The 16,872-nt window shown below is 47.7% G+C and overlaps 1 protein-coding gene across 7 annotated transcripts in view; it reads left to right on the top strand.

The window, feature by feature from the left end:
- Nucleotides 1–16,445, top strand: part of ZBTB40 (zinc finger and BTB domain containing 40) — a 75,225-nt gene extending 58,780 nt beyond the window's left edge. For all 7 annotated transcript variants that reach the window (XM_072609228.1, XM_072609230.1, XM_072609231.1 and 4 more), the window contains 5 exons: nucleotides 2,122–2,336; nucleotides 3,188–3,350; nucleotides 3,526–3,612; nucleotides 3,789–4,021; nucleotides 8,751–16,445. In XM_072609228.1, coding sequence (XP_072465329.1) covers nucleotides 2,122–2,336; nucleotides 3,188–3,350; nucleotides 3,526–3,612; nucleotides 3,789–4,021; nucleotides 8,751–8,945 — 893 coding nt within the window. In that variant the 3' untranslated portion in view covers nucleotides 8,946–16,445. The remainder of the gene's footprint in view (nucleotides 1–2,121; nucleotides 2,337–3,187; nucleotides 3,351–3,525; nucleotides 3,613–3,788; nucleotides 4,022–8,750) is intronic.
- The last annotated feature ends 427 nt before the right edge of the window (nucleotides 16,446–16,872 follow it).

Raw genomic sequence — 16,872 nt, forward strand, 5'->3', positions numbered from 1 at the left:
TTTCACAGCTTGCTTTTTTGACTTTCTTGTCTTTCACTAAAGGTTAGAGGTCGGTGTCTAGTCCCACTGATACCTGAATTTTAGAAGTCCTTGACAAATGACCCACCAGCCTTTATTTAAGTCCTTCATTGAGGAGGACCCAAACTTCTGGTCTGCTCATGCAACCCATCCCTTGGAGGAGAGCTTGAACTGTTACTGAAGTTTTCCAAGCCTGAATTTGCCTCTTTAAAACTCAGATTCAGTGCTTCCAGTCCTGCTTTCTGGGGCTAAAGGGAACAAAGCTAATCCTTCTTCTTCCCCACCTGCAACATGCCCCCAAATTTGTTATTGTGACAGGACACTTTGAACATTTTATTTTAATCCATTCACAGATACTGTTGCATTAAGGGTACTGCAGGATTTTGTGAGAAATACAGAGTTAACAGCACAAGTTTAAGGAACTTATTATCTCATTCAATAAAAGCAGTGAATTTCAGTACGTGGTAATAGCCTGTTAGAATAGTTTGATGTCCCATTTTTTCACTTTAAAAGATCTGTGTTTTCATTGGTGTGGGCATTCCTTTCACCTGCCTAAACCATTATCACTGCAAGTCATTTGGAGTTGCTATGGCCAAAAGTCTTCATCCTGGAAGGGCCATCCTGCTGGTGATGAATCTTGCCATGGTGGTCCTCAGAATGCTGCAGGCCTGTCCTTATGCATTGCCAGTGTGATGCGCCTTGTGGTCGCCATGTCAGAAGGAAGAATCTCAGAGGAGGGCTGTGCTGGAGGTGTGAGCCTCCAAACTCTTCAGATGAGATTCTGCCTGTTTTTCATTCACTGTAGAAGAAGGAAAGAATTACTGTTGCTTCCTTTTTGTTTCAGGGGAAAGCCCAAGTTTTCCCCTACCTACCTCAGTCATTTGAATTCATGAGGTACTTGTCAAAGGCCTACTAGGTGCAAGATTTTGCTCTAAGTGATGGAGATGAACAGGAGATGCAACCTAGAACTCGTCTCAAGGAGCTGGGAGTCTGGTGGGAGGCAGGACCAGTAGAGGAATAACTCTGGGATAAGGGAGAATAGAACAGTGTAAAGGAGGGATCCAGGCAAAATGCTATGAGCAATGAGAGGATAGAAGAGAGGAGAAGTGAAGGTGATTTATAATCATCCCCAAGGCTGATGTTTCCTGAATATTTGGAGGTTTATAAAGGCTTTTCACAGCTCCCCTGGGAGGACTCCTATCCCCTTTATAGGAGAAGAAACCTAGATTCTGAGAAGGTATGAGTCTGAGTCAAGGCCATGCAAATCCAGGTGTTGAGCTGGGGCTCAAACCCCTGCTTCTGACCATAAGACTAGCTGTACTCTACCTACGCTCCACCATGCATTTTTCGAAGTAGGATTTTTAAAATGCCTCTGGAATGCTTAAAACTATAGAATGAATTTTCTTTATCTTCTGTAATCAGGCACAGTGCCTGGCACATAGTAAGTGTTTGGTAATTGCTTATTGATTGATTGATTTGAATATTGATCCCTACATAAGTAGGGAGAAAGGCACCTTTGTCAAGTTAGCTGTGGCAGTAAGTTCTGTACATTTCCTTCTAGTCAGGGAGGCTTTGTCAAGGGCATGGGCTTGGAAGGACAGAGAGGAATGTAGGCACGTGGATAATGAGTGCATGCACTTGATTGGAAGAAGGCTTTGGTAGCCCAGAGTGGAGTTTCAGCTCTATAGTATGTGTGGCAAAGGATTGAAGGCTTGGGACCTTTGGAGGGTGGGGAGGGACTGGCTGGGAGAGGATCAGTCTGCAGCCTGAGGAATTGAGATCAGCTGCTTCAGGCCAGCAGAGTTGTTGGGCAATAGACTAGACCATCCTGGGAGGCCTTTGGGAGTTATCCTTGAGAGGGTGGGGTCTTCTCTGTGGGAGGACTTGGTATTATCCTGCCTGGAGACAGGGGAATCCATGTGGTGATCTCCAGGGTCATACCAGTCCTGGGGTTTGGGTTTATATGGTATTTTTTGGTGGAACAGTGATATGGACTGCTCTGAGTTCTGTCTCCTCATTTTCTTCCTGTTCAGTAACTGTGGCTTTCCTTCTTTTAACTCAATTTCTGCCTTCCTTTTTTCCTACTTTGTTCTATGGCAATAGATATAGATGATCCCTATGACTGCAAGAAGTGTCGGATGAGTTTTCCCACCCTGCAAGATCATCGCAATCACATTCATGAGGTCCATTCCAAGGAGTATCATCCCTGCCCAACGTGTGGAAAGATCTTCAGTGCCCCGTCCCTGCTGGAGCGACACATGGTGACCCATGTCAGAGGCAAGCCTTTCAGCTGTGGCATCTGTGACAAGGCCTACCAGGTGAGGGCACCTCCTCCTGACGGTTGGTCTTTGGCTTGCTGGGCATCGGCTCCATGTCCATCCTCAAGGGGGCTGATGTTTGGGTGATACTGCTCAGCTACAAGTGAGCTGAGTTCATTCAGGGTACCCAGATACCCTGTGGAGAGCAGGCCCAGGACAGGGGCATGGAGAATAACAACAAGACTTAGCAGGGGCTAAAAATGAGTCAGTTCTGCTGCTGCTCCCATGTCTCTGAGAATTCAGCCAAACTTCCTCGTTAGGGGAAAACCTGCCTTCTCCTGTGAGTGTCTGTGTTCTGTGGAATATAATGACTGCCTGTAGAGGCAAGAGATCAGGGGAGAGAAGGAGTCTTGATACCTTTGGACTAAGGCCAAGGTCAGTGTCAAAACATAGGGAAGGAAGGAAACAAGCATTTATGTAGTGCCTACTAAATACCAGGTGGTATGCTGAGCACTTTAGAGCTGGCATCTTATTTGATCTCACAACAGTGCTTCAAGGTGGGCACTATTATTATCCCCATTTTACAGAGGAGGAAATGACTTATTCAGGGTCACACAACAAATAAGTACCTGAAGCCACATTTGATTATAGGGAATTTCAATGATCTTGAACTGATATGAGTGAGAAAAATAACTTCTGAGGCATTAGCTCAGTTGTGAGTCTGGCTTTTCAATAGCCAAGTAAATAGCACATTAAAAGGCAACACTCAACCTGGAAAAAGAAAAACCCAGACCTAGTAAGATCCTGCTCACGACCCCCTGGGAACAAGTCTGGCTCTCAGGAGCAGGGAGTACACTTCTGCCTGTGTCATAACATGTGTCAAGGCTGACGCTTCCCTCACTTGTGCACAGCAATTGTCTGGCTTGTGGTATCACAACCGAACCCACCACCCAGATGTGTTTGCTGCCCAGAACCACCGATCCTCCAAGTTCTCTGCACTGCAATGTAGCTCCTGTGACAAAACCTTCTCCAGCACAGCCGCTCACAAGAAGCACGTGGTGGTGGAGCATGCAGGTGAGGCTGGGCCGGGGCTGGAGAGCCAGCCTGATGTGATCGCTCCTCCACCCTTGCCCATGCAGGGGTCATGGGAGAATTCAGTGTAGGCTTCAGGGGTCCTACCCTGGGCTGTCAGGGCCCTCGGGGTTGCTGCCAGCCCTCTGCATTCCTCATTCTCTTGTCTCCTCCCCAGACGTGAAGTTCCATGAGTGTGAGACCTGCCAGGAGCTCTTTCCCACCCTGGCTTTGCTTCAAGTTCATACTAAGTGCCGGCATTCAGGTCAGTGTTGCTCTATCTGTCCATTCCTCTTCCCTTCCTCCCCATTTTGGACTTCCTTTTTCCTTTTCTTCCTTTATCTCCTGTCTAAAATGATGCCTGTTTAGTAGAACTTGCTCCATGGCCCCATTGCTTCTCACCTTTTCACTCTCAGTCTCTCATCCCTCCTCATCCCCCAGGTTCCCAGCCCTTCAGGTGCCTGTACTGTGCAGCCTCTTTCTGCTTCCCTGGAGCCCTGCAGCACCATGTGGCCACTGAGCACTTCCGGCAGACAGAGAACACATTCCCCTGCGAGGTGTGTGGAGAGCTCTTCACTTCCCAGGCCCAGCTAGAGGTGCACTTTGAGTCTGAACATGAGAAGGTCATGGTCACCGAATCCCAGGTTGCAGCAGCCACCACCCAGATGGTGCAGGTAATTCTCACAGCCATTTCAAACCATGTGGGTCCACGGAGGATGGTCAGTGAAAGAACATAAGCAAATTGTTCAGGAAAATACAGGAAACAAGTATTTATTAAGTACCTACTGTGTGTTAAGGGATGGGGACACAAAGGCAAACATAAAAGAGCCCTTGATCTCAGTTAGCTTAGAGTCCTTTGGAGGAGGCTGTGTGCATATCTGTAAGCACATACAGAAGAAATTCAAAATAATGATGTGTGGAGGGACAGGGCACTGGCAGGGGACCCTGCAAAGGCTCCATGTAAGAGGTGGTGTTTGAGCTCAGCCTTGCAGGAGGAGGCAGGGAGGGCGTGCATTCTGGATGCAGGGTAGCCCAAGCAAGGGCACAGAGGTGAGAGATGAGACTTTTTTTTGGCTAGAGTGTTAGGTGTGAGAAGGGGATTAACGTAGAATGAGACCAGAAAAGTGAGGAACAAGTTTGAAGGTATTAAAAACCAGAGAGCAGTTTATACTTGTCCTGGAGGAAATAGGGAGTCCCTGGGGGTCTGAGCTTTAGCCAAGTCCTTTTGCCAGCTGTGTGGAGGCAGGGAGGCCAGAGCTAGGGTGGCAGTTGTAGGAGCAGAGAGAAAAGGAATGATGCCAGGGATGATGCACAGGTGTGAAATGATGGGATTGACAGGATTTGGGGGTGGATTAGATATGTAGGCTTGAGGGAGACTAAGAGGTCAAGGATAGCCCCAAGGTTGCTGATCCAGGAGACTCAGAGGATAGTTCCCATAATGACAATAGGCAATTTTGAAAGAGCCAGATGTGATTTCCATTCTGAACAAGGTGAGTTTGAGGTCTGAGATATACCCAGTTTGAAGTGTCTAGTTGGTTTTTCAGGCCGGAGACTCAGCAGAGAATCAAAGTCTAAATAGAGGCTTCTGAGATGATCATCTCTGTGGGCTGGTGGGGGAGTGTAGAATTAAGTCATGGTTATTGAGTAGATTGAGGAACTTGGATTTGAGGTATTTGAGGAAATATGAATATGTATGTTGAAGTCTTCTAGAATGTGGGCAAGAATTGGGGAGAGAGGTACTGAACTTATCGAGGAAGGAGAATGTCTGAGAGGCCAGTGGACCACCAACACCAGAATCTTGATTGGGTGATAAATATGGATTGAATGAACCTCAGAGGAGGAGAGGTTATTGTGTGATGGTAGGAGAGACAGAGACAGGGAGAGACTGGAAGTAATACTGGGGAGCAAGGATTCTCCCACCATAACCAGTCCTTCAGGGAGTGGGAGTAGCCAGTGCTAGGCTCTGTCATCAGAACAGGGTCCAGGACTGCCAAGAGGTTGAGAGGACAAAGACTGAGAAAAGACTATCAGATTTGGCGGCTTTGCAAAGAGCGGAGTCAGACAAGCCCTGATTTCAAAAGCCAGAGGGCCAGGGGGCGGCTCATTGAAGGGGAGCAGTGTTGCAGACCTTCCAGGGGCTCTCCTCAGACACTTGACATCCTCTTATCCCAGGCTAGGTAAGGGCCTGGTGCCCTTTAGACACTGCTGGGGGTGTTGACACATAAGGATGATTAGCAGCACATTTTCCACCCTTATGGTCATCTGTCTGCCAACAGAAATGAGTTTGCTGTTCTGTTGGGATTGAGGAGATGAAGGAAGATCTGGGGAAAGTGCTCTAGAGAAAATGCCTCTTATCAGACAGGACAAGGGACCATGGAAGGAAAGGACAGAGAGGAGGGACAAAGCAGGCCGCAGTAATTATAGTGAGCGGTTCTGGAGTGCTGGCAAAGCTCTCTCTGCGTGTAATCTCATCTGGGACTCACAACAGCTTGGTTCTGAAGGGACCTTGTTTATCCTCATTTTACATAAGACCAAGTCATCTCATGAAGGCTGAGTTACACAGCTATGAGACGGCACCAGAAACAGGATCTAAACCCAGGTCTTCCACTGTGCCACGAGGTCTCTTTTCAGTTACCCAGACATGCAAATCCTTAAATACAAAGCTGAGGAGTTCCTGAGCCCATGTTTCGTACTCTGTGACTGCCAAAGGCATCTTTGACCAGTGGACTGGTACCCCAGAGTCCTGTTCAAGTGAATGAGTGTTTCTCTTTGCCCTGGGAGAAAACTGCCTACTGCTGCATAGGTGGGCACTGCCCCAGTCAATGTTGCAGGCCATGCAAGTGGGTGAACTCCATTCTGTAGCCTCTGGACTCCTCATGCCGAGGCCATTCATGATGATCAAGGGAATCTGACCATGTAGTAACGATGGACTGTAGGCTGGAGGGATGATAGTAAGAGACAGCCTGGGTGTGAGATGGGGAGTCAGGAGATCAGAGCAGAGTCATGTGTTGTGTTCAGCTCTGGGTTCCATGTTTTAGCACAAACTCCACACTCACCAACTGGAGTGGGGTTGAAGGATAGCTGGGGTGTACAGGGACTGCAGACTACCCTGTCTGTGGATGGGGTGAAAGAACTGGGTGTATTTAGCTTGGAGAAGGGAAGACTTGGGTAGTGTCTGATCCCTGTATTCCAGCATTTTAGGAAATATCCTATGAAAGAGGGTTTAGACATCTGCTTAGTCCCAGAGGCCAAGATGGGGAGCAGTGGGTGGGGGTGGCAGAGACACAGACTTTAAGCCTTTGTGACAATTATCAGGGTCCAGAAGTAAACTGGCCCCCTTTAGCAGCTATTGGAGGCTGGGGGAAATTAAAGAAGGGATTCCTGTACTGACTGGACTAGGTGACCATTGAAGGTGCCCCCCACCTTCAGATGTGACTGGATCTTCAGCTTGTCTAGAGTACAGAGGTGGAGCATTGGATTCAGAGGCAGGAAAGTCGAGGTTCAGACCCCACCTCTAACACTTCCGAGCCTGGCTGTGTGAGTCCAGGCAGTCAGCCCCTACAAGCCTCCATTTCCTGCTTTGTAATAGATGATGATAACACCTCCGTGATAGGGTTGTTGTCAAGATCAGACAAGAATGCATATCAAGGAAGGCCCTTGCGGACCGTAGAGTGACAATGTGATTTGTGATTGCTGTACTGGCATTCCTGAAGTGCTTTCAAATCTGCCAGGGACTTGGTAATCTGATTTCATTTGAGCCTCCCAGTGACCCACCTGAGATCTGTATCTTGACTTCACAGATGAGGAAATGGAAGCTGAGAGAAGAAGGTTGTATGGTCATATCCTGTTTGCCACCAGACATGTCAGTGGCACATGGAGCCTCTGTCTCCCTGACTTCTTTCCTTGTGTTTGTCTCTGTAGCGTGGTTTCCATTAGCGTTTCCTCCCACTTCATCTCCAGCCCCACACACTGAGCAGGAGGAGGAAGCAGAGAAACATGGGTCACTTCAATTTTGACTTGGCACTCTAAGAACCCATGTGCTTCGAGTTTTTCGAGGACTATTTCCTCAGTCAGTTGGGTTTTCAGGTCTCCTCTGCCTTGTTATTAATCTTGTATCAATCAATGGCCTTTATGAGGTACTCTAGGGAGAATGCGTGGTTTCAGTCAGGCTCGGTCTTGGTCACGTTACCATAGATAACCAGGAGTCCAGAAGGAGGAGGAATTGTACGTTTGCCATATGTACAGCTTTGAACATTCCTTGACAAGATGAACATCACCCTGAGGCAGCCCTTGCTTATCAGAGGATCCTCAGCATATCATCACCTTCCTCAGACAAGAGACACTGAGCTCTAAGACTTGCAAACGTGTGTGCTCTGCTGTCCTCTCTCTAGTTCTCTGAATGTCTGAATCATGACTTATAAGAAATAGTATTGTCTGTATGTGTACGCCAAGCAGGGTTCAAAAATGTCTTGAAACTGTGTGAGCCTTTGACAGAAGAGCCAGCATGGTCAGTAGAAAAAGCCCTGGAGGAAATGTTGGACAAATCTTTCCCCTTCTCTGGGGCTCACTTTATAAAATGAGAGAGTTGGACATGATGATTTCTATAGTTTTTTCCAACTCTGAAGTCTTCCTTTCTGTGCCTTGAGTGGCCCTATGATCTGAGCCCTTCAAAACTGGCTTTTGTTTTTCGGTAGTTTGTCTTTGTGTCTGACCCCATTTGGGGTTTTCTTGGCAAGGATACTGGACAGGTTTGCCATTGCCTTCTCCATCTTATTTTATAGAGGAGAAAACTGAGGCAAATGGGTGAAGTGACTTGCCCAGGGAACACAGCTAGGAAGTGTCTGAGGCCAGATTTGAACTCACAAAATGGAGTCTTTCTGATTCCAGGCCTGGTGCTCTATCCACTGAACCACTGAGGTGCCCTCAGAGTTGGCTTAATGCACCCTTTATTAGTAGTAATCAATGGAGAAACCACTACCCTTTTGGAAAACCCAGGAAAAAATCTGCATGTCCATGTTTTGAAGCAGATCAATGGGTGAGACTGACCACTGTCTATTGTATGCCTTTCATGTTGCAGAAATAACTGTGGTCTGGCCCTTGTGTGGGAGTCCTCACTAGCATGTGATCCCAGTTTGTATACTCTGAGGTGGCACCAAGAGCCAGATGACCGCAGTTCATGGGCAGAGTTATTCACATGGTGTGTGTGCCTCCCAGCTGCATCACTGGCCTATTAAACTTGGGGTTTCCCATCAGGCCCATGCGTTTTGTAATTGCTCTCCTCAGGTGAGAAAACAGATGTGATCATTACAGTGTGAGGCTGACATGAGACCAAGCTTAAGAAATGGGAGAGGAGGGCTGCCTGCGGGCCTCTCCCAGAGCCCTGGTTTGTTGTTTCCTTTACAGGTGATCCAGGCTCCAGAGCCAGGAGCATCAGCTGAGCAGATGATCACTTTGGAGGAGACCCCTCTGGCTGGATCCCAGGTGTTTGTGACGTTGCCAGACTCCCAGACTCCCCAGGCCAGCTCAGAGTTGATGGCAGTGACGGTGGAGGACTTATTGGATGGAACTGTGACCCTCATCTGCGGAGAGGCAAAGTAAAAGCCACTCCAGAGCCTAGGAGAGATGTCGAGGGTGAGCCAGAGAAAGCCACGCAGTGACTTGGCCCTTCAGAGAGCATTCTGAGCTGCCCTGGCTGGGGAGCTTGTGCCGCAGTATCCTGAATGTTCTGACACATTCAGTGTCTGGGATGGAGACCCTGAGCCCAGTGCCCCTCCCAGAGGCACGGAGGTGGTGTGTCCGTGCACAGGTCAGCTGCTTTGGTGACTGGGTTACATTTCAGCCTGAAATCAAGTGTTGCTCCCACAACCCATGCCTAATGAGCATCAGGGAGAGGAAGCTGGGGACTGAAGCTTACTTTGCTTACAGGAAGTCCCCCATAGGCAGAATGGACATGGTGAACAAAGTATGGCCAGACATGTGGTTTTTAATCTTTATATGAAACTCCTTAGCAAGGCGTCAGGCAACTCCAGCCTAGGGCATGTTCTGCCCATCCTTGCTGACACCACCAGTCGAGGGTCTCCTCGTGCTGCTGATTTCTCCATTTCTGCCTTGGTAAGTGGAGATCAGGAGGCCAGCAGCAGCTCCCCACCCTCCCACTAAATGGATGTCCAAGGAGCAAGGAGAACAGCTCCCCTTTGACCCAGGGCCTTAGTACCTTTCCCTCACCCATTGCCCATAGTAATGACCAAAGCTGACCTTTGTTTGTTATTGGCCCGTCAAAATAATGGGCTCTCTTCCCACCCAGTTCTCACCTTGCTTGGTGCAATCATCTCTCTCATCCAGAACAAAGAGTTTGGAGTGTTTTCTATTTAGAACTTCAAATGGGAGATGTGCCAGCTGCCAAGGCAGCCCCAGCGGCTCTGTCCCGACCTTTTGGGATTTGTCCTGGGGAGACCCCAGCTTCCCCTCTCCCTGAAAGCTCAAAGCTGCTGCTGGAGCAGAGGTATCACCTGAGAGCCAAGTCCCTCATTGTAGACGTCTGATATGACTTCAGTGGCTGACTTGGCAAGAGAGCAGTCGTTTCTGCCCCAGTATGGCATGAAGGCAGTCTCGGCTGCCCATGGCTCCCAACTCCTTGCCTGCTTGTGAAGGGCTGCTCTGGGAGCCCATTCGATATGCCTCTCTTGTTGCCGGGCCACGGCCCTTCTACAGCTACATTTCCCAAAGCCTTTTATCTGCCAATTCCTAAAATATAATCTGATAATTAATGGTTTGTTGACTCCATTATGAAGTGCAATTAGGTGGGTGTAGGTTCCTGCAGTTTAGAGGGAGCACCTAGCATTTGTCTTCTGTTCCTTGTGCCAAAAGGTTGGGCTCTGCCCATGCAGTGTTTACATTCTGAGCCATGATCCCCACCACGACCTGGGCCTCAGCCCCCTCTGGAGAGTGATATCCACTTCATTACTTGTAGAAACCAACTCCAGGAGGAGATAGACGCATTTCTTTTTCTCCAAGCACATTGTGCACAGCTGCACGCAGAAGGAGGAGCCTGTTTTGTTTAGATCACAGCTTTTTTTGCTTCTGCCTCCCAGCTTGTGGCTGTTGGGGCTCAACACCTGTCCATGAGCCGATTGGCTCTGTAAAAAGGAGTCTCAGACAGGCCCTTCTGTGAGGGCCATGCCTCAGCTGCTCTGGTCTATACTGGTTCTAAGAACCAGATTGCTAAGAATATCGTGTAGGGTCACTGAATGACCCCATGTCAGTGTTTATGTCCCTCGGGTTTATCCAATAAGCCTGAAATAAATGAAGTTTTCAAAGGGGAGAGCCTTAAAGACTGATAATGACCAGAAGATGGTGCTCAAGCCTTTAAGACTTCGCTTTAGCCTTGATGTGAAGGCCCTACTGTGGCTTGCCCTTGCGTTCTTGGCAGTCATTTAAGCTTCCTCTGTACCCCGAGCTCTCAAGCTTAGAAAGTACTTGAAGGTCCTGGAATGTCAGCATCATATCCAATGACATGCATTGAGAAGGTCCTGGTGCCACATCCCAGAAAGTCCTCCAGGAGCCACTTTGTGTAAGTAGCAGCACACGGGCCATGAACTGTTTCCTACAGTTAGCTGAAGGGGAGAGAACAAAAGGAAAGGGATTTGTAATGGAGGTGACAAGAGTAGGGTCATGTGGATCAGTGTTCTCTACAAAGGCTTGTGCATTTCAGACTTGGAGCATTTGGAAGAAGGCCTTCCCAGATGTCTGGCAGAGAGAGAAATACAGACAGGAGCCCTGTAGCCTTCCACAGAATTGTCAGGCCTGTGGCATGCTGATCAAGAACGGTCCAAGAGGCCAGGTTGCCGATCAGACCCACCGAGGGAACTCTTAAGATATGGCAGTGGCAAATGGTAGTTGCAAAACCCATTATTGCTTCTCCGCATTCTGTTTCATTCTGAAACTGAATGAATTGGCTGAGCAGGGCTGGTAGAATCCATTTGTTCCACAGAGGATTCTGAGTAGGAATACAGCTACACATTGCCCTATTAAGGGTTGCCCCTTTCTTCTGAGCTAACTCAGCTTCTTTCTTCCTCCTGTCTTCTAACCTTAGATGTTATTCGAAATAATCCATTTACATTATGGCCCCCACATGTCCACCATAAGCACATGACCCCCTAGATGAGGGAGGGACTGGGCATCCTTCTCAAGAAGTGTGTGGCATTTCAAGGAAGTGAATCACAAATCCATCTAGTCCAGATTCCCATGATAGATTTGATGGCTGATGGAAAAGCAGCCAGGAGGAGAAGGAAATGTGAGAATCTAATTCAGGGCGAAGTAACAGAGATCAGTGGTGGAGCTCTTTGTGGTTCAGTGTTTGACCATCACAGGGAACTACTTCAGGGAGAAAGCAATTAGGTGATGAGGAAGCATGGATTACCAGAGGAGGAGAAGTCATTGCTTCTGAACATGGTGACGTGGAAGTAGGACCAGGAGGTTGGCAGAGCAGCCAGGAGGCTGACAAGTCTTTATACTCTCCTTTAAAATAGTCTGTCTCATCTGCCTCAGAAGCCCCAGATTCTACAACCTTCTTAAAGCTTTCAGCTCTGCATGGACCAGAGGCTGGAATATGGATGTGGTGTTCCCATGGTGATTAAAATCCTCTCTGAGGAATAAAGTGCTTTCCTTCATGGAGCACCCCCAGGGCCTTGAGAGAGTCACATGGCTAAGAAGAGCCTTGCTGCCCGATGATTGAGTGATGGAGTGGCACTGGGTGCTCTAGACGACAGGAGGGCATGTAGGATCCCTGCCCTTCCCCCACTCATGCCCTCGGTGAGATGTGAGCACAGAAACAGGGGAAAGAAAGGGGGCCCAGAGGAGCTGCTCTTTCCCTTGCTACCCTTGCTGCTGCTGCTGCTGCCTCCCCAGTGAGCCAATGATAGGACCTTGTTGGAAGGGAGACTCTGCATCATCTCTGTCTTACTTCATCATTCATCCACTGAGGGCCATGTGTAGTCCCTTCTTGGGTAAAAGGAGATGCCAGCCAGCTCCTCAGGAGGCCACCTCTTCTTATAGTGAGAGTGAGGGGGAAAGACTTCATGCCTGCCTCCTGCTTCACTCAGCAGCACCTGCTTCAGAGATCTGCTCAGTACCATTGATGTCCCTAGAATCCCTGGAAAAAAGAGAGGGATTGGCATAGAGGGAGGCATTAGCAGGATTTGGGATTTAGGGAATTGTCAGAGTGAGGTGGTTAATTATCTGTCATGTTGTGATAGAATGTCCCAGAGCTGGTCAGACTTGGGCCAGGCTCGGAAATAAAGAAAGAGAACAGACTCCAGACCCTTCTTCTGTGTGTACCTTAGCACACAAGGAAGGAAAAGAGACCATTCGTGCTTTAGATAACAGTGTAGGCCAAGAGGTTCCCAAAGCTAAATCAAATCTCTTCTAAATTGTCCAAATATAAAATCATCAGATAGAGGGCCATGGATAACTGGACTGGTTACCTGTCAGTTGTACCTGGAACAGCCATGTAACTGACTCTCAATTCTACATAGACTTGATTACAGCTTCTTCCTTTTCTTAGACCTGCATTGATCCAAACTAAAGTTCCAAAATATGGCTCTTGGAACATCATGCCTTGTTAAAGTGTTGGATGGACCACTTTACTTACAGACCTGGTCTGTCCCCATGGCTCCAGTCTTCCCTGTCCTTTCTCCGCATGAAAGGGTTCCCATCTGACAGACCTGATTGCTTAGGTCTGGTTCAGCATAAGGTTGTGGTCAACAGAAGTGACAAAACTAGCCTGAGGCTGAGTTAGAAGCATGGCCAGGAGAGTGAAGGAGCCAGTGCCCGGGCTGCCCAAGAACTGCATGGCTGTGTCACAAAGCCTCAGGATTCCTGGAACTTGTTCTCGCTCAGGTAGCTCTGGTTTCTATAAGTCTATAAGGAGAAATTGAATACCTGGCCTTTGTTGGTTGATTTCCACGAAACTGAGAAATTCCCAAACCCCTTTGTTGTTTAGACGGTACTGCTAGTGTTCCCTCTAGTCCAGCCTTGCTTCTGCATAGGATGAAACTAAAGTCTTCATTCCTGGATTTCCTGAGTCACATTCACCATGCAGTCGAGCAACCCTTAATTACATATAGCCTTCATTTTGGTGGTTCCTTGTTTCATGTGTAAACCTGACCATAAGCTCTTTGAAGACAGAGAAGGTATGTCATGTACAGACAGAACCTCCCAAGCCCTGCAGAGCAGTTCTACAGGGACAACATGTCGCAGCACAGCAGTGGGGAGGGTGGGTAGTTCAGTACAAAGCAAACTGAGTATAAGTGTGACTAGGTGGTGGAGGAAGGAGCAGGAGCTGAATTGAGCTGATCTCCCAGCATTCTAGGGGTGGCGGGGGTGGTTTTGGGGGAAGGTGCCTATGCTTGTTTGCTTCATCCTTATTAGCATCAGCAGCATGCCAGGTACTGAGGATGCACTCACTACATGCTTGTTAATGGAGTGATGCTGACATTAACATCTCTGCTCAGACCCTTCTGCCCAATGGCTGTCCGGCCAGGATAGCTGAGAAGGGAAGCTTTCACACAGTAGACTCAAAAAATGTGTATTGGGTTGAACATTTCATTTTCTTGGCCATATCATCCCATGGCCACCAGTGCTGGCTCCATCAGAACCTTGGTTCATCCTTTTTATTCCCCCGTAAAGAGATTAACAGGAAGGTCAGAGCAATGCACATGGACCAGGGAGCTCCCCCTACCACCTCTATCAAATGCTGTTTGCTTGGCCTCATAACAAGCCCTTCCTGCTGGCTCTTTTCACACCAGGTACTCCCTGGTGATGCCTGAGAACACTGGATTGAACATATCGAGACAAGGTCACTGCAGAAACCCACTGTGCCCCTCCAGGGAAGATTACACAGGTCTATCATTAGGGGGTCCTGAGAAAAATGGATTGGAAGTGGCAAAGCTGAGCAGGGGGGCTGTGGTGCAGAGGAGAAGAGACATCCCCACTTTTGCACCCCATGCAGGGTCTAAGCAGAATCAAACATTCCCATTAGAAAGAGCTGGCTTCAGAGCTGCCTTTCTTGACATAAAGAAATAAGTTGAAATGAATAAAAGCCACTGTAGTGTGAAGGGGAGTATGAGATTTGGACAATATGACCCATTGACAGGTGTTCATTCAACTGAGCTAACAGTCATTAGGTTCCTACTTTGTTCAAGGCATTGGACTAGGTAGACCATGAAAATACCAGAGCAAAACAAAAATTCAGCCACAGCCTCTGCCTTCAAAGAGCTTCCAGTCACTCTGCTGGGAGGGGTTGACAAGGTAGAAGACGATGGGGCAAAGAAAAGGCTGGACAACATAGTGCTTTAGGAATATCTAAGTCAGGAGAGGATGTTTTCAGCTGAGGGTGCCAGGCAAGGATGATGGAGGGAGGCACACGTACATAAAGCTTTGAAGGGAAGTAAGCTTTTCAGCAAGTACAGGTGAACAGATCTGCAGAATCCATTGCATAGATCCATTCCATGGCATCCATTCTCTACTAGAGAACACTGGCTCTAAGCATAGTGCTGAGGGTGATAGAACAAGAAGAGGCAGCTCCTTCCTGGAAGGCATTTGTCATCTGTTGGGGAAGATAAGGCAGGATGGAGCAGTGCTGAAAAGTACACTCAACTGTATGACCTTGGATAAGTCCCTTCTCCTTGGTTCCCAATTTCTTCTGTAAGATCAGACTGGATTAGATATTCCCTAGAGTGCCCTTCTGGCTCCAGCATTCTGAGAGTCCTTATTAAACTACTATCATTAGGACATCTTGAGAAAAATGAATTGGAAATGGCAAAGCTGAGCAACGGGGCTCTGGTGCATTGAGGCGAAGAGATTTAACCTCCAGGGATATACAGGACAGCCAGTGAGCCTTGATAGTATAGATATTAAGGAAGACAGTAAAGTGTGGCCTGTACTGTATTCATTGAATCAGAGGTCTAAAGCTGGAAGGAATCTTAGAAATTGGCTAGCCCTGTGGTGCCAAACTCAAATAGAAATGGATATTAACTTATAAATTAATAAATTAGCCTTCCCTGCCTTGTATATTTGTTTTGTTAAACATTTCCCAGTTGCATTTTAATATGGTTCCTGTCACTCTGTGGAGTGTTGGGGGGTAGCAAGTTTGACACCTCTGGCTAGCCCAGTGCCCTCATTTCACAGATGAGGAAACTGAGTCCCAAAGAGGTCAGAATGGAGAATTTAATGCAAGTAGGTTCTCTTGACTCCAGATACACTGCCTTTTCTACTATACCACACTCCCAACTCAAGTCAAGAAATTACTACCACATTTTAGGAAGATTTTCAACAAAGGTTGAGGCAAAAAGGATTTTCTGTTTTAATCCTCAGTTAATCTGAAAATTCAGCTCACCACAGTTCACTGTTCCTTGAACATTCCAGTTAGTCCAGACCCTCACTGTCATGTGCCTGGTTTACTGGGACCACCTTCTAGCTAATCCCTCTGCATTCCATCTTTCTTCCCTCCCATCTGTCCTGCTTCCCTTAGCCAGGCTTAATTTTTACTAAAATGACACTTTCATCATATTACTCCCCAGCTCAAGACCCTTATTCCTTTTTTGCCAAATGCCTTGCTTAAACTCTGCCTCACGTTCAAGGGTTCCAAATAAACAGATTGGCAGTGGCAGAGGTGAGCAGGGGGGCTCTGGTGCAGAGAAGAGACCTCCCCACTTTTGCACCCCATGCAGATCGAACAAAGTGGATTCTACTCCAGAGAGGTGTGCTGTCAGATGAGATTGAGACTACCTCGGGTTGGAAGGATCAAGGAAAGCATCATTTCCTTCCCTTAGCAGCCTCCAGGGCTAGAGTTCAAAACAAAATAAAACAAGAAATTTAGGATTGAAGAGGTAACAATACCATCTATGCCTGGCTTCCACAGGCTTGTAAAACGCCAAGTATAGCTGGAATGCAAACCATGGCTTGAGCAGCTGTAGCTGTCGCTGATGTAGATGTCTCACCATCCTCCTCAGCTCCTGTATTCATCTGTGACATTGTGATGAATATTTTATCGGACAATGGTTTGCCTTAATTAAACCTCAGTTTTTTAAAGCCCTCAAATGTGATTTTTATTTTGTCTTGGGGTCAGTGGCCTTTTAAAATGGGAACACATCTGCAAAATTGAATGGAAGTCAGTAGGAAAATAAGATTCAAAAATCTACCTTCTTTGATTTGCACACTGCTTTCCAGGAAGATACCTGTTTTGTGCAGTTGGTCCACTGCCATTATGTTTGTTCAGTCAGCTATTTGGAGAGCCCAGAGTACCTGAGAGGGGAGGGGAATGTGCCCAGTAGTGGCGCTGATCCCAGCACAGGTGGTGAGAAGAACATCAAAGAGAACTATTTGCATCCTTCGAGGCCTCCCTGCGGCTTTGATCTGAGTCCAAGGGCAACTTCCCTTCACCCCAACATATTTGCCACCACTCATCACTTTAGGGAGGGCACCCTCAGGGACTGTCCCCCTTAGCCTGCTCTGGAATATCTTCCCA

Source organism: Notamacropus eugenii, chromosome 5 (genome assembly GCF_028372415.1).
Source record: "Notamacropus eugenii isolate mMacEug1 chromosome 5, mMacEug1.pri_v2, whole genome shotgun sequence".
Taxonomy (NCBI): domain Eukaryota; kingdom Metazoa; phylum Chordata; class Mammalia; order Diprotodontia; family Macropodidae; genus Notamacropus; species Notamacropus eugenii.